The following is a 21,762-nucleotide window of genomic DNA, read 5'->3' on the forward strand; positions in this document are numbered from 1 at the left end:
GGGGAAAAAACAGTCTCATTAAACTTCAGCAAAAGCAACCTTCATTCTTTTTCAGCTTGGTCCAGATTCACTCATGTTCTTTGCCTGCTTTGCACTGCTCTGGAGCTAAGCAATACAGCCACTTGTTCACTTTGGCTTTTTTGCCTTTCATAAGAACCTGGCACAAACTTTCAAATTCCATCAAATCCTCAGCTCATCTACTAGTGTCCATCCTATAGTATCAATACAGTCAGCATTCTAAGCACATTCAAGTTGTCTGTGTTGGAAGTTACAGCTGAGTTATAGCACTAATATCTACTCATAAGTGATACTCACTGGAGGACCTGGCTCACCAGAAGGTCCATCTTTCCCAGGTGATCCAGGGGGTCCTGCATTTGAATCAGGTTTTCCTGGTGCACCAGGTAATCCTGGAGGGCCTGGTGGCCCAGGGAGACCCTTGAGAAATCAGAAATACTGTTAAAAAAACCATTGTTATTTGTGTTCATCCGCACCTTGGCCAGGTCTATGCAGCATTCTAAAATAGAACCAGCAATCTTAAATAGAATTCATAGGACTCTATACAACTGAACTTGGGCAAACACTTCCCTTTCTTTTCATTAAGGGTTAATCCTGCTCCCATTGATCTTCCTCTCCCCCTTCACAGGAAGTCCCTTGCTCAGGGAAATATGCCTCCACCATAATCTGCAGTAATGGAAGGAAGTTAAAAGTGAAAATCTTCTGTGTTTACTTTATGCTAATCCCGTAAGGTTCTCGGAGATACTCCAGTGATCAACATGGTCTTCAAACCTAAACAGTTAGGTTAGATAGACGTCAACAGGACTTCTGCTATTAATTTCACAGGGAGCAGGATTATTATGTTTAGTAGTAGTAGTAGTAGTAGTATTACTATAGCATGAAGGAGCCCTAGTCGTTCATTGTGCTGGGCACTGTACAAACACAACAAACAGGTGGTCCCTGACCCCAGAGACCCGACCCCGATGATGCATGGGCATTAAACTACATAAAATGGATGATCCGTGGAAAGAACCAAGTTATATTCAGATATAAGACATTTGAAAATTCATCTCTTTTAAGTAAAAGTTAATCAGTATCACTTTACTTTTTATTACTGATTGGTTATATTAATGGAGAAAGGTCATAGAGAATTTTGAATATTACGGGCTTGAACCTGCAAGTTGCTGAGTACTTTGGCCCCTATTTAGAAAAATACAATCACATGCTTGCACATGAAGAGTCCCATTGGAGGGACACTTGAGTCAGGATAAATTATTCAACACTTGGCAATATTGAGCCGTTGGAGAGCAAGTCTGAACTGGATTAAGAGATGAGTAGACTCAGACTTTAAAACAAGAAGGGACCATTATGATAAACTAGTCTGTCCTCCTGCACAACACAGGCCACAGAACCTCACCTACCCACTCCCGTAATAACATCCCTAACCTATGACTGAGTTACTGAAGTCCTCAAATCATGGTTTAAAGTAGCAGTTCCCTCACTGTGGGTCATGACCCTAAATGGGGTCGCACCATCAGCAGATGGGGGGGAGGGGTAGCAGCAATCTCTATTGTGCGGGGGATGCCATTTTGCTCCGCACAGAGTGACCTTGCATGTATGGTGCAGGCGAGGTCACACTGTTCAAAGAGCAAAATGGTGTCCTCCATGCTGTCTGGCGTCCTGGAAGGTAATACTTCATTAAAATGGTGTCGTAATGACAAAAAGTTTGGGAACCCCTGGTTTAAAGACTTCCAGGTACAGAGAATTCACCAGGATGTCAGCGAAGATGCCGCAGGACAGGGACTATACTAATATGATCAAGATTCCTTCATATGGCATTCTAGACTTCCAGATTTAGGAAAATTATAAAACAGAAAATTTCAAGATAGATGACACATCCATCGCAGGGGTGTGTGGTGGGTTCTCTCTCTGGCTGTCTACAATGATCAGTGCAATATCTTTGTATTTAGGTTTGTTCACCTTTGACCATTTGACTGCCAGCTCTTCCTCTTTGTAACATTTTCCCTCACTTACTGTGTTTCTGGCAGATTCTCTGGGCATTAAGCCCAGCTACGTGCACCATACCAGGTAAAATGAGAATTTTATAGGATTATCATTACTGAATTTTGTTATTCAGAATTCAGCAGAAGTCAGGTCAGGCTGCATTTGGTTGACTGTCTAGAGATGCTGGAGGGAAAAAAAATAGCTCAGGATCAAGGAACACTCCAAACTTTACCTTGGCAGCCAAGTTAAACTTTGAGTTAAAGATGATGATGGGCTGGCAGTTTCTAAAAGATGCTATATTGGAGGCTCAACATCAAGTTATTCCGACACAGAGGAAAGATAAGAAGAGCCTCAGGAGGACAATGTGGCTGCACAAGGAGCTTTTTAGCTACCTAAAAAGCTAAAGGGATACATACAGGAAGTGGAAGGAGTGGCACGTCACCAAGAAAGTATACAGGTAATAGGGTGCGAGTGTTGGGACAAAAATCAGGAAAGTCAAGGCAAAGAATGAGTTACAGCTGGCAAGAAATGTTGGAGACAGCAAGAAGGGATTCTTCAAATAAGTCAGACAAAAAAGAAAGATCAAGGATAGTGTGGGTCCGCTGCTCAATAGACTTGACTTTCCTGATTTTTGTCCCAACACATGCACCCTATTACCTTGGTGACGTGCCACTGCTGAGGATCTGGGTGTTGTGGATCACAACTTCAACGTGAGTCAGCAGTGCAATGCTGTTGCAAAAAAAAAAACAACAAAAACTCACAAATGCAATTTAGGTTGCATTACCAGAGACATAGCCTGCAAGTCACTGGAAGGGATAATACTGCTCTACTCAATATTGGTTAGGCCTCACCTGGTGTACTGTGTCCAATTTTGGTCATCAATGTATAGAAAGAAAGAATGTGGACTGGAGAAACTAGAAAGGACCCAGAGGTGAGCAACAAAGATGATCAGATGGATGGAATGCAAGCCATATGAGTAAAGGCTGAAGGAACTGTGTATGTTTAGTTTGGAAAAGAGAAGATTAAGGATGGGACATGATAGCAGTCTTCAAATACTTGAAAGGCTGCCATAAATAAAGATGGAGAAAAGTTATTCTCTTTTGCCAGAGGGCAGGACAAGAAATAACCTTCAAACTACAGCATAGCTGATTTAGATTAAATCTCAGGAAAAACGTCTTTACAGTAGGACAATGAAACAGATTGCTTGAGGAAGTTGTAGAAACTTATCCACTGGAGGTTTTCAAAAGAAGGCTGGATAACCATCTGCCTTGGATGGATTAGATCCAACCAACCCAGCATCTTGGCAGCGCGCTAGATGTCCCTTGTGGTCCCTTCAAACCCTATGATTCATCCCTAGATAGGCATCCCATTGTGCCACATGCTATATAAAAACATAGTAAAACAGTCTCTGCCCTGAGGAGTTTATAATCTAAACAACCAATCTAGGTAAAAGATGAGAGGGAAACAAAGGGACTGAGAGGTGAAGAGACAGCAGGTCAGAGGGGGAGCCAGGAATAGAATGGAGGTCTCCTGATTCTTAATCTAGCGCCTTGTCCACTAGACCACACTGCATCTCAAGAAATGCACCATCCCTGCAAAGTACCAGCACAAGGCTAAAACACCCCTTAAATCACATGTAAGTCCCTAAACGAGGCTTAATTGAGACTCGGATAGTACACAAGGCGAATTCCATCTAATGTCAATAGTGTTAGAAACGTGGATCAAAAGGAACATGCTAATTATAAACAGGGCAGCAGCCTTTGATAAATTCAATACTGGGTAAGTATGATTCATAGATTTTAAGTCCAGAAGGGACCATTATGATCATCTAGTCTGGCCCCTGCATAGCACAGGCCACTGTAACCAGTAATCTCTATATCAAACCCATAATTTTTGTTTGAGCTATAGCATATCTTTTTAGAGTCTTGACTTAATAAAAGTACAGCCCTAATCCTGGCCTTTGCAAGGGGTTGGATACAGGAAGAAGATGGAGAGGACAGTCAAGGCTGACGGATGGAATTAGTGGGGATTAACAGCTCCATATTGTTGTGTAACATCTTAATATAATAGATGCCCAAAGCTGAAGTAAGCAATGAACAATATTGTCCCCTCTTCTCTCGTCTTCGCTGGCCTCTAACAATCTCAGAATCAGATTTAAAAAGGAGCTTCCTCTAAAATGCCCTATTTCTCTCATCCCATACTCATATCTTTTTGCTCCCACTCCACCACCAATGATATTCTCTCAGTCTTGGCCTCCTCTGTCCTTTCCCCCAATGCTCCACAATTGTGGGAGTGTGCTAGTGGCAGCTGTATTTTTACTTCTGATGCCCTATTTTTCTGCACTTCTCTTTTGCCTCCATACAAGCTTTCAATTCACCTTTTCCTTTAAAATCTGACTGTAAAGCTTCCTCTATTCTTTGGATCAAATAAACTCTCCTTGAAAAGTTTTTTGTGATGCTTGTTTGTTTTAAGGATGCTATATAAATAAAAAACATGTTCTGCATTGTGTAACCATATGATCATAGATTCATAATTATTCAAATGTTATGATCATTTTAAATACAAATAAAATAAAGTGGTTTACAGTAAATATGAGCAATAAACATTAGTACGTACTTACTCTTAAAAGCTCATTATGTCTGTCAAGGTCACCAGACCCAGATCCTTCAGGTTCCACTCGACTCTGAAGTTAAGAAAATTCATTTTAAAATGTTGTTTTTAATGAAGAGATGGAAGAGTGAGATAAAAATACTATTTGTACTTCTTTGTTAAGTTCATTATGGTTGGCATCTCAGTAGCAAAAAGCTGCCTATGAAATAAAATATATTCTTAAGATCTCATTAATATTTTGTAGATCTAAATGCACCAACAGTATTTTAATCAGATGTTTTGGATGAGTTTTATACCAGTTAACTGTATAAGTTATTCAGTTCTGTATTCGCCTGCAAATACTGTACTACTGCATTGACAAGGATCCCCAGAAGTTGCATCCTTTTATAAGATCATTGGAGATCAGAAGGAATAAATATTTATATTTATAAATTAAACATTAAATTTATTTGTCACACTTGGGTATCCCCCAAAATGCATCTATTGCAATTATTTACTAACTTTCCTGCAAAGATCCTGTGATTCATAAGGCATAGCATGGAGATTCTACTGTGGGGATCTGCAGATGCGTTTTTGAAAAAGGACATTAAAAACATTACATTATTTTCATTGCTGTTTATTAAAAAAAAGCTATTTGGAAACTGAGTCATGATCTGATTGGTGAAGAGGCTTCTTAGTTCTGATCTGTGTATTTTTTGGGAATAAATACATAAGCCCAGACCCTTTCAGCTTTCATCCAGGCCATTGACATGGAAAGCTTTACTAAAGGTTATGCTCAGATTTCCATAACCCTATATTTTTGAAGATCAAAACTTTCTGGGGAAAAAAATCTTGTTTTTCCAAGAGCAATTTTCCATGTGTTCTCAGGAAGATGAAGTTTTGGAGTGGTTCAAAAGAAATCTAAATCATCCATTTTTTAAAATTATGTGAGAGTTTGCTGCATAAGAAACCTGAAAAAGCTGAAACTTTCTTCAGCTAAGTTGTACAAACATTAAACATGAATAGGAGTTATTAGCAACCGAAATAATCAGTTTCGTAGTGGAAGTTATTTACATGTACATTTAAAAATTATGGCGCTTATAGGATTACGGAATGATGTCAATTCATAGAACAGTATTGAAGTTAGTTACATAGGTGTTTTTCACTGCTCATTCACTCTGGAGTATGAAGGATCTGCAAAGCAGGGGATTACAAATCCCATCAGCTCCCTCCCCACTGCACTTTTCTTTTCCCTGGTCAGGTAAGAGGAAAGGTAGCAGCTGGAATTGGAAGCAGTAGCTGGCCAGGTGGCTAATAAGGAGCTGCAGAGAGGCCGAATGTAGAGAGACTTCCCAGAAACCACATGCAGAGCCTTGTGTGGAACAGGCTGTGAGTGCCAGACATTACAGCTGGGTGCAGGTCTGGATGGGACTTACAGAGGGAGCAGCAGTGGCTGGGCAGGGAGCCCAATGAGACACAAAAACTGAGCCTGTCCTGGAAACCTGAAAGCTCTTATGTGCTTGACTAGAGACTGGACCGGAGAGGGCACCCCAGGCACTAGGCCAGAAGAGCCCTGGCTGTTGATTGGACTGCTCCCGGGTCCCAAATGAGAACATCTATTGCTCACCTTGAACTGTAACAATTTAAGCCTCTGTACATAGGATATTTGCAACCTTTCCCTTTCCTGCAAGCCCTAACAAAGTTCCCTTTCACAATGTATTTAAAAGATTATTGGGACTCACCAGGGCTAGCTCCTACAGGGCCTGGCTGCTGCTTGCCTCCAAGTCATGATACACCCAGCATGCAACTGGCACCTTAGTGTTGCTCCAGCATGGAGCAGCCTCACTATTTACAAGAGAAACTACCAAAGTGCACATTGAAATCTCAAAGCTTTAATCATTTTTTTAAAATAATGAAAGTAAATTACATGTCAGTTTTTATATGCGGTGTAGTTATAGCCGAATTAGCCCAAGGATATTAGAGAAACAAGGTGGGTGAGGTAATATCTTTTATTAGACCAACGTCTGTTGCAGAGACAGAGAGAGAGGCTTTTGAGCTTACACAGAGCTCCTCTTCAGGCCTGAGAAACATAACACAGCTAAATACAAGGTGAAACCGATTGTTTAGCATAAAGTAGTTCACACATATTTCAAAGAAACATTCAAGGTGAAGTTGCCAGTTAACACTGCTCCAGTCATGGGGAGGGAAAGGAATGGAAGGGAGAAAAGAGGGAGTTTTTTTTTGTTTTTGTTTTTTTTTGGGGGTGGGGGTGGGGGGCGGATTAGCGGGTTATAGATTGTTGTAATAAGCCATAAATCCAGTGCCTTTATTCAAACCATGATCTTTAATGTCTGGCAAAATTATGAATTTAAGCTCCCAGACTTGTCTTTTGAACATTTTGTGCAAGTTTTCTTTGTGGATGAGGACAGAGGTCAGATATGGAGTGATTGCTTTGTGACGTGTTCACCCACAGGTGATAGGGTGTTTGTGTCTGATTTTTCTGTGCAAGTACATTCACGAGTGTAGTAATTGTCTGGTTTCATCCACATAGTTGTCCATTGGGGACATTTAGTGCACTGATGAAGTACATCACCTGTTGTGATAGGCATGTGTAGGACTCGTGGAAAATGAAAGATTTGTTGTGGAGGGTGTTAATCATCATAGCATTAGAACTACATCTGCAGGTTTTTGCGTCTGTTTTGGCAGGATCTGGTGCCACTTTGAGTTGGTTGGTTCTGGTCTGTGGGAAGCTTGCTTTTGATGATGAGCTTGGAAAAGTCAGTTGATTGTTTGAAGGCCAGAAGAGGGGGTTCAGGAAAGATTTCTTTCAAGATGTGGTCCCCATCGAGTATAGGTTGTAATTGTTTCATGATATTCTACATTGGTTCCTGTGTGGAGTGGTAGGTGACAATTACTGGTGCGTGGATAAAGGGGTTTTATATGTTGAAGCAGGTGCTCTTGCAATATTTGGGGGGCCTGTTCCATGATGCCCTCTACTTCTCTGGTGAAATGTCCTTGTTTGGGAAGGCAGTTTTGAGCATGTTAAGGTGTATATCCTGGGCTTTCCCTCAGAGCGTATTCTGTGGTATCCGAGTGCCTAGCTGTAAATCACAGATATCTCAGTGTGTTTGGGTGGTAACTGGATCTGTGAAGGTTGGTGTTGTTATCTGTAGGTTTCTTGTATATAATTCTCTGTAGGGTTTCACTGTTGACGCTGATTGTGGTGTCCAGGAAGTTGATGCCAGTGTGGGCCTGTTCTATAGAGCATTTAATGGATGGGTGGTGGTTGTTGAGGTTGTGGTGGAAATGTATGAAGGAGTTATGGTCATCTGTCCAGAGGATGAAAATATGATCTATGTATCTCAGGTATACCATTGGTTTCAATATATATTTATCCAGTGATTATTTCTTAAGATGGCCCATAGAATATTAGGATTGGAAGGGACCTCAGGAGGTCATCTAGTCCAACCCCCTGCTCAAAGCAGGACCAACCCCAACTAAATAATCCCAGCCAGGGCTTTGTCAACCCAGGCCTCAAAAACCTCTAAGGATGGAGATTCCACCACCTCTCTAGGTAATCCATTCCAGTGCTTCACCACCCTCCTAGTGAAAAACTTTTTCCTAATATCCAACCTAGACCTCCCCCATTGCAACTTGAGACCATTGCTCCTTGTTTTGTCATCTGCCACCACAGAGAACAGCCTAGTTCCATCCTCTCGGGAAACCCGCTTCAGGTAGTTGAAGGCCGCTAGCAAATCCCCTTTCACTCTTCTCTTCTGCAGACTAAACAAACCTGGTTCCCTCAGCCTCTCCTCATAAGTCATTTGCTCCAGCCCCTTAATCATTTTTATTGCCCTCCGCTGGACTCTCTCCAATTTGTCCAGATCTTTCCTGTAGTGGGGGGCCCAAAACTGGACACAATACTCCAAATTAGGCTCACTAATGCTGACTAGAGGGGAATAATCACATTCCTCGATCTGCTGGCAATGCTCCTTCTAATGCAGCCCAATATGCCATTAACATTCTTGGCAACAAGGGCACACTGTTGACTCAATCTAGGTTCTTGTCCACTGTAACCCCAGGTCCTTTTCTGCAGAACTTCTGCCTAGCCAGTCAGTCCCCATTCTGTAGCAGGGCATGGGATTCTTCCATCCTAAGTGCAGAATTCTGCACTTGTCCTTGTTGAATCTCATCAGATTTCTTTTGGCCCAATCTTCCAATTTTTCTAGGTCACTCTGTATCCTATCCCTACCCTCCCGCATATCTACCCACTGCTTGGGTTCTCTTTTTGTATATTTTGAGAAGCATGTAGAAGGTCCCTGGGGTGTGTTTTTGGGGGTTGAGGTGGTAGAGTTTATTTTGAAGTTGTTTGGGGAAGGATTTGATGATATCCTCAATTACTGGGTAAATTGTGGTGTGGGGTCTTCTTTGAGTTCTTTGCAGTAGGTGGTATCAGAGAGTTGTTGGCTGGCCTTGTTAATGTAGTCATCACAGTTGATGATTATGAAGGTGACTCCCCTTTGGTCTGCTGATTTGATCACTATCTGCCGGTTAGATAGCTGCCCTCTCAGTGACGGAGAGATTGCAATGTTTGTTAAGGATTTCACTTTCAATTTTTTTGCTGAAGCAATTAACATAATGATCAAGAGTGTGGTTTCATCCACTCGGGGGGTGCCCATTCAAGTGATTCTTTGTTCTTATGATCATCAGTGGGAACATGGTAATTGTGGGTGCTCTTGTTATTGTTGCAAAATAATTCTTTGAGGTGGAGTTGATGGAAGAATTCTAGCTCTCCACGTTAGCATGGGGTCAGGTTCTGTGAGTGGGGCAAAGTTCAGTCCCTTGGATAATACAGATAATTCAACTTTGGTTAGAGGTGTTCTTGATTGATGTTGGGGTATTGTGTAGTGTCCATGTGGTAGGTCCTTGTGCCATAGTTTCTCAAAGAGGCGGTGTTCTGTGGGTTGTGGACTTATTGGTTCCGCTTTTTGTTTTTGTGAGAAAACCTGCTTCAATACGGAAATAAAACCCTCCAACTGCACACCAACAACAAAAGATATTACCTCATCCACCTTGCCTCACTAATATAAATTTTTATGCTCATATAATGGCAAACTTACTATTTTAAATGCTCAGAAGTCAGGGGTGCAGCTTCTGGGTTTTATGCTAATATAATGGCAAACTTACTATTTTAAATGCTCAGAAGTCAGGGGTGCAGTTTCTGGGTCCACTTTGGCCTCCTTGCACTGCTCCCTAGCATAAAATGGCCAGAAAGCTATGATAGCAAACAATATGAGGATCAGAGGTGATCCTCTTGAGATGTAGAGCCTACATAGCACACATATGGCGCCCCATTCACTGAGGCCAATCTGGATGAAAAGAGGTGGCCTGGGGCATCACCACATCCTAGTGATCCCCAGCAGAATTATCAGCCCCTTGGTATTGTTGTCAGATGGGGTACATTAGCATTACTCTTGGACTGCTCTGTCTTATGCCTGAGAAATGGGTTGGTACACAGCAGACCCAAGATCAGGTGAGTACAAAGATGGCTTGATGTCACCTTTGTGACCACTTCCTGACTAGCAGTGTGTGCTCCTTAGCCACAGGAGAGGGTCTGACCCGGGCAATCCAAAAGTTAAGGTTCTTATAACATATTTTACAAATTATGCTGTTAAATACAAAATTTAATACACAGTTTTGTCTTAACACACAATATCTTGTAAACAAATAACAGCCATTGACCTCAATGGAAACCACCACTGGAATCATCTAAGGGTGAAACCATTTACTACCAGTGCAATGAAAACCTTGGGCCTAATTCTCTCTGACAGCATGGGCATGACTCTCAGAGACCAGTGGGAGAGACACATGTACAGATTAGGGCCCAATCTGGATCACTCCTTTGCACTTCCTTATTCCCGAGTACTGAAAAAGAAAACTTCGCCATCATATTAACATATGCTTTTGCATTTAGAAGCAAGTATAAATGGCTGTCAAAATATCCCCATGTTGGGGCATGGGAGGAAAAGAGTAATTCAAATTTTAAAATGTCTAATACAGATGTCTTTTCTGAGAACTTCTCATTTATATTTTCTTCTAAGTATTATGACTCACATCTTTAGAAATGCTTTTCCAAAAGAATATGCGCACATTTGCCCACTTCCTATTTAGGCACACAATGGGTAGGTGCTGATACAGGTGTAAGTTAATCACGTATAAACGTGTGCATGTTTTATTATGTGTACACATTTTTACCATTTATTCATATATTAGCTACCAGGTTATTTCCTCAGACCACATCTCTCAAGTTTTACCTCACTCTATGCTAAAGGACAAGACAAGCAGAGCAAAATCTCAGACAGCCTCAGAAACTCACCAGTCCTCTGAATGGAGCAGTTGGGCCAGGGGGGCCTGGAAGTCCACGGGGTCCTGGCAGTCCCACACCAGGCTGACCCTAGAAGAACAAATATGAAGCAGTGAATATTTCAAACCACATGTTAGCATGTTTCTTGACCCTGGGCTAGCTCTGTTTTCTGTAGCTATCTTCCTCAGACCTAACTGTATTTTGCAAGTTTATAGAAACAAAAATTAAACACAAGGCAATTGTTTAAATGCTAGAAAGGGATCTGAGGTTTATTCATTTTTGAAATAAGCTCCCAGAATAAATCATCATTAGGGTCAAATAAAACTACCAAGAATGAACAAAGCACTCAGCAATATCCTCTAGGAAATAATCCTGCATTGGTAGAGAGGGGATGTTGTGAAAGGTCTTTTCCTTTTCTAGCTTCTCAAACTAATTCACAATTGTATTAGTAGTGCCAATTGTGAGACCATGTTTAATTCTTCATCAAAAGTATATTTTAGCATAAATTTCATTCTGTATGCAAATCATTTGCAAAAAGGAAGATACCTCCCTTCTCAACATTCCTACTCCCCTCTATACCCTTTCCAAAACAACAGTCATGGTATATCTAAGGTACCTTTTCTCACTGCCCAGACAGCTAAAGCTCATGTTCAGGTCCTTACCATTTCCCCTCCTCTACTATAACCTCCTCCTCTCTGGCCCTGCTAAACACCGATCTCACACTTCCCTGAGGTCCATTCAAAAGTACAGTTGCTAAGATCATCTTCATGGCCTGTTACAATCATACCTCCAGCCCTCCACTAGCTCGCCCTTCTTCACAGCTTCAACTACAATGTTAAAGCCTCTCATAATTTATTTCCCGGATGATCTGTTCTTGCCTCATATTTCAGCCCTTGGATTATAAACTCTTTGGGGAGTGGAACATGTCTTCATCTGTGTTTGAAAAGCACCATGTAAAGTTATGACACAAGAGGAATGTTATAACAATTGAATGTTACACAGTCCAGATTAAAGCAATCAGTTTAAATTTTAATACTGGATATACAATTTTTTTAGTCCAAATATTAGCTCTCAATTTATGTCAGCTGTATGAGTCTTACACACACCTTGTTTGTGACTACAGATAAGACACACTTGCATTTCACTGGTGTCTATATACTACAAGGATTGGTGCATTGAGAATGCAAAGGTAGATAGAAGGATGTGAAATATTTACTTTGAACCACAAATTCACTCAAACTGTGCTTGGCTTTGGAATTTGTTGCATTCATGAACCCCAGCCTATGGTCTCAAAAAGCTCAAGTACACGGGTTGAGGTTGCCTTATGTGTTTAGGCATGACACCTACTTATTGCTAATGTGTTTACTCTTGTAAGGGAAGCTGAAAATCTGTCTCCCTCTTGCTCAGCTTCTGGGAGGTCCATCTCCAATGTCTAACAATAAAAAACTAAACTTTTCATCCATAGATCTCAAAGCCCTTTACAAAGAAGGTCAATATCATTATCCCCATTTGACAGGTGTGAAAATGGAGGTTCAGAGTGGGAAAAGTGACTTGCCAAGGTCACCCAAAAGACAAGTTGGGAATAGAACCCTGGTCATCTTAGTCCCAGCCTAGTGCTCTGTCTACTAGGTCACACTGCCTTCCATGAGGTAGGGAGTGTGTGTGCTCACTTCTCTCCATGAGTGTGTTTGGGGGGGGGGTTATATAGTATGGGCCCTTGCCAACCCATTTGGAATCTTTGGGGCTGCAGGATGTGATCTATCTCCATATTCTGCAGTAGGAGTAAGAAAAATGCTCCCACCCACTGTCCAGCAAGTTCTCTTCTGGAAGAAGCAGCAGCAGATAGATGCCCCATAATCCCAGACAGCCAAGGTCTAGTGTCCTGTGCTTTTCTTTAATTATTCTGATTTTTCATCTGGAAATTTCATCCCCCTCTGCTCCCATTTCCATTGCAAACTTAACTACATTTTTATTAACATGGAGAATCATATGTCAGGAATCCAAGAATTTCAACTGCATCACACTCACAAAAAAGCAAAGAAGTTGTCTGTTTCTGACCTGTCACTAAATGCATTTATTCATTCGTTTCTTTGCTTCTACACAGTTTTGCCAAGTGGTTTCTATAGTGATACTCTTTAAATGTTCTTTTCCATACAACTTTCATTTCCTTTTACTATATTCATATCCACAGTGCCAGTATTTAATTAGTTTTGTGGCTATTTTCACTGTTTGCAGCCATGCACTCTTACAGCTGCTGATTATTTGCTCTGATGTTGCATGCTCTTTTTAAACACAGATTACAACACTAGCACTAGCCAATTTTTGTATTTGGTTTTGTACAGCTTTTACCACTTTGCATCCATTATGGGCAGGCACCCCATCTCCCCCTCCTCCCCAATTCTCAGCTCTGGATCATAGTTCTATATAGGGGGCCAACTATTCGTAAGCATTTCTGAAGTGCCTTTCTCAGCATTATCTATGCACTGCTCAAAGGTTACAAAAACGAATTGATAACCCACCAGCAGGGCAGTCAGTTCTCCAACATGCTCCAGAGTTAAGCAACCTGCCCAATTCCTGGCTTCCCATTCTGCAACAACAGGAGCCAGAGACTTGCTGATAGATCCTGCTGCTTGCCCTCACCTTAAAAGTGAACTCAGGCCCTAAAGCTGTTGAACACCTTCCTAGACTACAACTAGTTTCAGCAATTTTTGCATAAACCAGGAAAACAATTTGCAGGCCATTCCTACACTCTAAATATACTGTTAATCATACCAATGTGGACAAGGCAAGGTTAGTGAGGTGATTTTCTAGTGGCAAACTTTAAACTTAAAACTAACTCTTTGAATATAAGAAGGGGAGGGAACAATGTCCTCCTGCCCTTCCAGCCTTCTGCTGCAGGAGCGATGAATAGCTGCTTTGTACTAGAGGCTATACCTCGCTGCCAACATTAAAAATAAATAAATAAATAAATAAAAATTCCAGGGAGCAATTCTGCAAATAAGGGTCTCTGAGCTCCTGGGTACATTTCAGCACTTTGAGGATTTTTAGCACTTGTAAATAGTGCCTTACAAACATCAGCTAACTGATCACCACAACACTGCTGTCAGTTACTGCGTATAAGTATTATCCCTATCCTATGGATGGGAAACAAAGGCAAAAAAGTTTAGTGTCTTGACTGAGGCTATAGAAGTAGTCAGAAATAGAATGAAGATGTCCTTTTCTCTGAGGTCTGCATTTAACCCTCTTGATACTAAGATGTTCTTCTGGCCAAAGGCCACAATGATTACTCATCAGCTGTCCCAACTAATACAGTTGCAGTGCTGGATTAGTTTTCTTTTATATATACAGTAAACTCGTAGGTGAGTAATGCAAACAGCTATAATATGTGGAGTTTGATCTTAAAACGATTTATTTTTGTATTTCTATCGTTCTAACAAAAACAGGACAACTTCCTTCAAGGTGGGAATGATTAACATCATCCATTGTGACAATGTAATCATCACTTCCTCGTGAGGCCACTGGGGTCCCCTATGTTAGTTCTGGTACAGTGCTTCATGGCATTGCAGATGCACCATGACTCAAGGGCATGAGCTGAAGGTGCATCAGCTGTGAAACCCTGCAGGACCCTAACAATTTTTCACCAAGAGCTTCCAAATACCATGCTTCTGCAGGACACCCAGGTACCAACTCCTCCCCAGCCATCCTCCCAACAGTCCGGAGCCTTGCCCTTTCTACTGCTAGCCTCTCCCCAGACAAAACCGGAGAGAGAGAGAGAAGAGCTGCAGATTGGCCATTCAGCAGAGCCATCACACAGCCTTCCACTGACCTGTGACTGCTCAGCAGCAGATTTGTCACATGGAGATGTTCAAATATTTGTCAGTAATGCCTTTTGCCAACAAAGTTATGATTTAACCTCCAAGGGATAATTTGCCTGTAGGTATTTTGGCAGCTTCCAGCAATAGCAGGAGGAAACAAAAGCCTGAAGCAGAAAAGGTCCTCACTCCAGCATGCTTAGGGCAGCACAGGAGTCCACATCAGGGTAGTCTGGGAGTAGGCAAAGAGATCTGCATTTACACAGATTCAGTGGCTCCACATATCCCTGACCTGAAGGGGCTGCAATTCCAGCTCACAAACTGGAATAACGCCCACAGGGGGCAGGGGAAGGGGGATGTACCAGGAGCCCTATCCCCTGCTCTGCATCGTCACAGCTGGATTTCATCTTTCTAAATGCTATGGACTCCACTTGAGTCTAGGGTGACCAGATAGCAAGTGTGAAAAAAATCAGGACAGGGGTGGAGGGTAATAGGTGCCTATATAAGAAAAAGCTCCAAATATCAGGACTATCCCTATACAACCGGGACATCTGGTCATCCTACTGGAGTCAAGTCTGAATGTAATTCATATCAGGGATTTAGGAAGTTTGACTTGTTTTTGTAACTGTATCATGATCAGTGGAACTGGAATCAGGGGACCCAGGTTCCTTGAAAGGACTGTTATTGAAGGGACACTAGGAAAACAGGGAAGAGGAGTTAGGCCAGAAGCAACTCAGCCACATGGACAGAGCAGTGCACAGGGTTTAATAAAATTCCACTTGTTCAACGTAACCTGCATTCAGTTTCACACTTTACTAATGAAACACTGACCAGTTAAAATTAATGATTCATTTGTCCACTTGCCTAAATTGGCTGAATTTTTCAAGTGGAATGTAACAATAGATTCATCTGCTCTAGCTAACCTCTGCTCAGCCGAGAGAGAAGTAGTCACCTCAAGGGGTTTAAATGAGAACATCAATTTTGTCCACTTTGCAAGGCTGATATAGGACTGTAATCTTCTATACAGTTTATCTAGCAAAGCTTAGTCACACATACAAGGCCCTTCATTTTTGGTTTTTATGTTTAAAATTTCTCAGAAATGTATCCATGTTTATTACGAAAATTTAAAGTGGGTGAAAATCAGTGCAAAATATTAACTTTACAGTTTTCTGGGTAAATATGGGGGTTAATATTGGAGGATGAGAGGACAGAAAAAAGCAACAGAGAAAAGTAAGAGTATTGAAAGTAAAAGCAGTTTAATGCTGTGGTTTACTTCATGAACTGTAAATTAACAGTACATACACTGTGTGAGTGAGTGAGCAAGTGTGTGTGAGAGAATCTTCCACTACATTAACTTACTTTGACAGCCTCGCATTTACACTTAGACATGTTTATATTCATAATTAGTCCATCTAATGTAATGTATTGAATTTTCTTAAACAGTATTTTCATGTACTTGAGTGGTCCAAAATTCAGGTGAAAATCAGTAACAAAACCAGAATTTTTGGTAGAAATCAGTAAAGACTGAAAACGAAGGGTCTTACACAGTAACAGTGCAATTTCTCCAAAAATGGCCTCTTTTTTATTGTTACGTATTTATCTTCTCCAACTCTAACATATTATTGTGAAAGCTTAACTGTTTATATAAGTTATATTCATCCATCTTCTGACAAAAGATGGCTTTTGAATAGATGCATGGTGGGGGAGACGGGTGCATAAATTCTCCTTGTGCTTTCTCTATTTTATTTCCCTTCAGAATATATCAAATTAACACAAAGCAAGACAAGAATGTCAGCTAATCCAATTGGTTCATAGACGCTGACAGGACACGTACCTTTTCTCCTTTAAGGCCTTCCTCTCCTTTCAACCCTGGCAATCCCTGAAGTCCTCTTTCACCCTAAAGAAGGACATGTTTATTCAGTATTTTCTTTCCATTAAAATATCATTCCTATAAATGATGGATATTTTGAAAACCAAAAAATGCCTATAGGAAAGTTACTACAGGCTGTTTGGGCAGAAGCTCGACTGTATAAAGTTCTCACCTGATTTTTCCCTTGTATATGTGACTGATGAATAAATTAGCAGACCTTTTATGAGAGAGGTAGAGGATTACCTGAACTCTTGGAATAGTTCTCTATTTATTCTGCATTTCCTCAATGTTATAGTAGCAGATAAAATTCCAGCCTGGAATCTGTTTTCACATGACCTAAATAATTAATTTCCAAAATGGACATTTGGAAGGTCACCAGTTTCAATTTCATATCAAGGTAATGGGCAGAAAGGAAGAGAACAGTCAGATGTTTTCCTGCAGAAATACTTATGGAATATAGCAGTAAGGCTGCTATTCAAGGTGTCTCACATCATACAGGATGCCTCAAGGTGGAGTGCTGATTGCAGTCTGGAATCATTAGAGCCTCCATTCTGCAAGACACTGCGCACCCTCAATTCACACTGAGTTCAGTGGGTGTGAAGGATACAGCGTCTTACAGAAGTTACTTAGTACCTTGCAGTATTAGGCCTTAAGTTTATTTAACCCTCCAAGGTTCTGATAGATCTGAACTTCCAAATCCCAAATAACCCATGGTGTAATCCCCCATCCCACATATAACATCTACTGTGTTCTATATAAGGCTTGAGCCTTTGCTCATTTAAGTCAATAACAAAAGTTCCATTGATTTTAAGGATAAGGCTATGAAGTGCAATGAATTAGTAGCTAACTTAGAATTCTGGAAGGAAATCCAGGGAAAAAATGAAGCAAAGGGTATGTCTACTCTGCAGAGTGAAGTCGATTCAATTTCAGTCGACTTTCACCTGCCAAACTTACAAAGTCGGAAGCATGTGATCACACCACGTGCATTATGTCAGGGGTTTGCATCCCTACCCGCTGTGCTTGCACTGATAATCAAAGCAGTGCACTGTGGGTAGCTATCCCACAGTGCAACTAACCACAGTGCCTTTTGGGAAGGTTGTCATCCTCCCATAATGCAACATACCCCCTTCCCTCTTGTTCAAAACAGACACACTTTTTTTGGTGCCATTTTTCCAAACCCATCTTTGCCGCAAACACGCCATTGCCTAAGAGGCATGGAGCCTGTTCAGCTGTGCACTATCATTGTGAGCATCACAAACACCTCCTGACTTATCCTGCAATATTTTCAGGGTGGGGCAGGAGCCATAGCACTGAAAATTGCGATGTTACTGAAACCGCCCTGCTACAAGCCATAGAGTGAAACATTTCCCATTTGCTGCAGGCTGTCATGCAGCATCTTCAGTCGGTGGAGTGCGGCTTCTGGTCCTGTGAAACAATCAGTGACTTGTGGGATCGCATCGTTATGAAGATGTGGGATGATGAGCAGTGTCTGCAGAACTTTCGTATGTGAAAGGAAACTTTCATTGAACTTTGTACAGAACTGTCCCCAGCCCTGAAACGTGTAAATACTCACTTGAGACCAGTGGAGAAACAAGTGATCAGTTGGGAATCAAGTCAGAGTTGGTTAATCCACCGTGGGACCTGCTGTAATGCAAGTGTGCAGGGTCATCAATAAACTTCTGCTAAGAGGGATAGTGACTTAGGGAAAAGTCCAGGACATAGTGGACGGGTTTGCCACAATGGGGTTCCCAAACTGTAGCGGGGCGAAAGATGGGACACATATCCCTATCTTAGCACTGGACCACCTTGCCACAGAGTACATAAACCAAAAAGGATACTTCTTAATGGTGTTGCAGGCCCCACAGGGGACGTTTCACCAACATCAATGTGGGGTGGTCTGGAAAGGTGCATGACACACACATCTTTAGAAACTCAGGTCTGTTAAAAAAGATGCAGGCAGGCACTTTCTTCCCTGACCAAAAAATAAACATTGGCGATGTTGAAATACCAATAGTGATCCTGGGGGATCCTGCCTATCCCTTGCTCCCCTGGCTAATGAACCCCTTTACGGGGCACCTGGACAGCAAGAAGGAGCATTTCAATAATAGGCTCAGCAAGTGCAGAATGGTGGTGGAATGTGCATTTGGCCACTTAAAGGCAAGATGGTGCAGTTTGCTCACTAAGTAGACTTCAGTGAATGCAACATCCCCACTGTTAGCTCTGCCTGCTGTGTGCTCCATAATGTGTGTGAAACAAAGGGGGAAAAGTTCCCACAGGGTTGGATTGTGAAGGCTGATAGACTGGCTGCAAATTTTGAGCAGCCAGATGCCAGTGCTACCCTGAGAGCAAACTGTAGAGCGCTGCATCTCAGGGAAGCATGGAAAACCCATTTTTTCAACGAACCGCAGTAATGTACGTCTCTGTTCGTGCTGTACCTTCCCTTCCCATCCCCCACCCTTGCACCTTCATTCTCCTCCCCTTCTTTCCCTGCTGACAATCCCTGAGCTCTCAATGAATAAAGAGTTATGTTTTTTAAAGCAGAAATGTTTTATTAGTGATCCGTTACAGTGGGGGGTAAGGATGATAATTTAACATTCTCATAAGGCTCCTTAGGCATCCAGAGCAAAGTATGACCATGCAAACAGCAAAGCACCCACATTCCCAGGTCTTAAAGGGGCCGTCACCTCTTTCTGCTCCCCTCCATCGGTGTAGAGTGGAGTACGTACTGCACCTTGCTCAACCTCCTCCTAGAGCACTTGGGGGTGGAGGGTGGGAAACAGCTTGTTGGTTGAGCATTTTGCAGGGACTGCAGAGGGAGTCTGTCCTGCTGCTGCTCTTCCTGGAGCTTTACCAGACACCTCAGCATGTCTGACTGATCCCTCATGATACGCAACATCTCCTGTTCCATTTCACGCTCCTGCTCCTGGGCTGATTTTCTGTTTTCCACATCCATGTTCAGTTTTTCTGACAATGACAACCTCCAGACTCTGAGCTCTGTGTCAGCAGCCGCAAAGGTGTTCATTAATTCATCGAACATGTCATCCTGAGGTTTATTTTTCCACCTTCTAATCTGGGAAAGGCGCTCTGCCGGAGTAGAAGCAGGGGTGAAGGCTGAGGTGTCCACTAGAAGGAAAGCAAAGTACAGTTTCCATTGTTAGCTGGATCCATGGACAAAAAGAAATGTTACAATGTAAAAAGAACTCCCCTTCATATTCACAAGGCAAAACCAAACCCGCATACCAATCTGTACCTATTGCACGGGTCGGAGTGGTATTCCAGCCATGTTAAGTAAGGGGCCCTTGCATCCATTATAGGAAAGTCTCCGTAGCACTAAACTCTCCAATCCATACTTAACTAATGAGAGGGATCATTGGACTCCCCTTCACCATCCCAAATACTGGTTTGGGAGGAGGTGGTCCAAAGGGATTGGAGGACAGTGTGGGTGAAGTGTCGCTGGAGAAAAAATAGGAGCACCCATTCCCAAATGCCTAACACCCATGCCAACAATCTCATGGCTAGGAATGGTCTGTGTTGGGGCTCAGGACACAGTCAATGGCAGGGGAATAACACACAGTGACTATATTCTTCAGGTACTGTAAACTTGCACCATCTTCCCTAGATGACAATGTGTGATATCAGTCTCCTGAGGGTAACAGAGGTGGAAAGGGAAGATTTGCTGCAAGCATCTGGGTATAGGCCTGGCCCTTATGCCACTATGCTGTGTTCTGCAATGATGCCTGCTCATTTAATAGCAGAGTGGTGGGGAAAAGTGTCCTACCATGGTGGAAGAAATAATGCTGCCCTCCCCAGAAACCTTCTGCAAAGGATTGCAGAGTACCTACGTGAAAGTTTCCTGGAGCTATCCGCAGACGATTCTCGGAGCATCCTTGTGCATATAAATAGTCTGTTCCGGGGGTAATCCTCTGCTTATGCAGATCAACACCCAGGAAGCCCATCCCCACAAAAACAAACTCCTTTTTTTCCGAGAAATAACAAGGTGGACTGAGACTAAAACCACAGAAATGTGATTTGCTATACACACTCACCGGATGGCCTTCCCCGGCATCAGTCACGCTGTCCTGGGTCCGGCTGGGCTGCTCTGGGGGTAACAAACAGGTCCTGGCTCTCAGGGAGAATGGATACCTCACTCGCCTGCCCCCTGTTCTCCTCCTCCTCCTCATCTCATGAGAGTCTTCCTCATTCATCCTGGACTGGGATTCTGTGGAGGTATCTATGCTGCGGGGTGGTACAGTGGTGGGGTCACCACTGAGAACCGTATGCAGCTTCTCATAAAAGCAGCATGTCTTTGGTGATGACCCAGAACCACTATTCGCCTCCCTAGTTTTCTGATATGCCTGCCTCAGCTCTTTGATTTTAACACGGCACTGCTGTACGTCCCTGTTGTGGCCCTACTCCACCATACCACACAATATCTTCTCATAGATATCCGGATTTCTTTTGCTGGCTCAGAACTCAGCTAGAACAGACTCTTCGCCCCACAGTCTGATGAGATCCAAGACCTCAGGTCGATTCCATGCTGGAGCGCATTTGGGGTGTGCAGTCACCATGAGCAGTTCAGCTACAAAGCTCTCTTCATGCTGACCAAACAGGAAATGGGAATTCAAACTTTCCCAGGGCTTCAGGGGAGGGGCTGTTTCCTGTCCACGTGGCCACAGTGCAGCAGAGTGGGAATGTCCAGAGCAGTCACAACGGAGCATTATGGGATAGCTTCTGGGGGCCAATGACATCGATTTACATTGCACTCTGCCTACACGGATGGTCATTGGGCCCACAGTATTCAACTTTTGCGCTACGCCACTTGTGGCGGTGGTTTTATTAAGTTGAATTTTACCATAATTTAGGTCAGCAGAACTGACATGCCAGTGGAGATGCATACATTATGTGGTCAACAGAAGTTGCATTCCGTCATCCTCTATTGTCAGTGTAGACCAGTCCTCAGATTTATGTTCATTTGTGAATTTTTTTCTCCTAAGAAATCTGGACAACTGTGTGTTTATTATATCCACTTTTGGAGTCTAACCATGAACTAGATGCAATGAGAATCAAATGTATGCACAGGACTGCATTTTTTCTTTTGTGGTTAATGTTGATTATTTGGTGAATAATTG

General features: G+C 42.4%; 1 protein-coding gene across 4 annotated transcripts in view; it reads right to left on the reverse strand.

Moving 5' to 3' along the window:
• Nucleotides 1-21,762, reverse strand: part of COL15A1 (collagen type XV alpha 1 chain) — a 247,966-nt gene that overhangs the window by 109,741 nt on the left and 116,463 nt on the right. For all 4 annotated transcript variants that reach the window (XM_067569856.1, XM_067569855.1, XM_067569854.1 and 1 more), the window contains 4 exons: nucleotides 16,598-16,660; nucleotides 10,964-11,041; nucleotides 4,619-4,681; nucleotides 316-435 (listed from right to left, as the gene is read on the reverse strand). In XM_067569856.1, coding sequence (XP_067425957.1) covers nucleotides 316-435; nucleotides 4,619-4,681; nucleotides 10,964-11,041; nucleotides 16,598-16,660 — 324 coding nt within the window. The remainder of the gene's footprint in view (nucleotides 1-315; nucleotides 436-4,618; nucleotides 4,682-10,963; nucleotides 11,042-16,597; nucleotides 16,661-21,762) is intronic.

The sequence above is a fragment of the Emydura macquarii genome, unplaced genomic scaffold, assembly GCF_026122565.2.
Source record: "Emydura macquarii macquarii isolate MOO-44397 ecotype Brisbane River unplaced genomic scaffold, CSIRO-AGI_Emac_v2 contig_2948, whole genome shotgun sequence".
Taxonomy (NCBI): domain Eukaryota; kingdom Metazoa; phylum Chordata; order Testudines; family Chelidae; genus Emydura; species Emydura macquarii.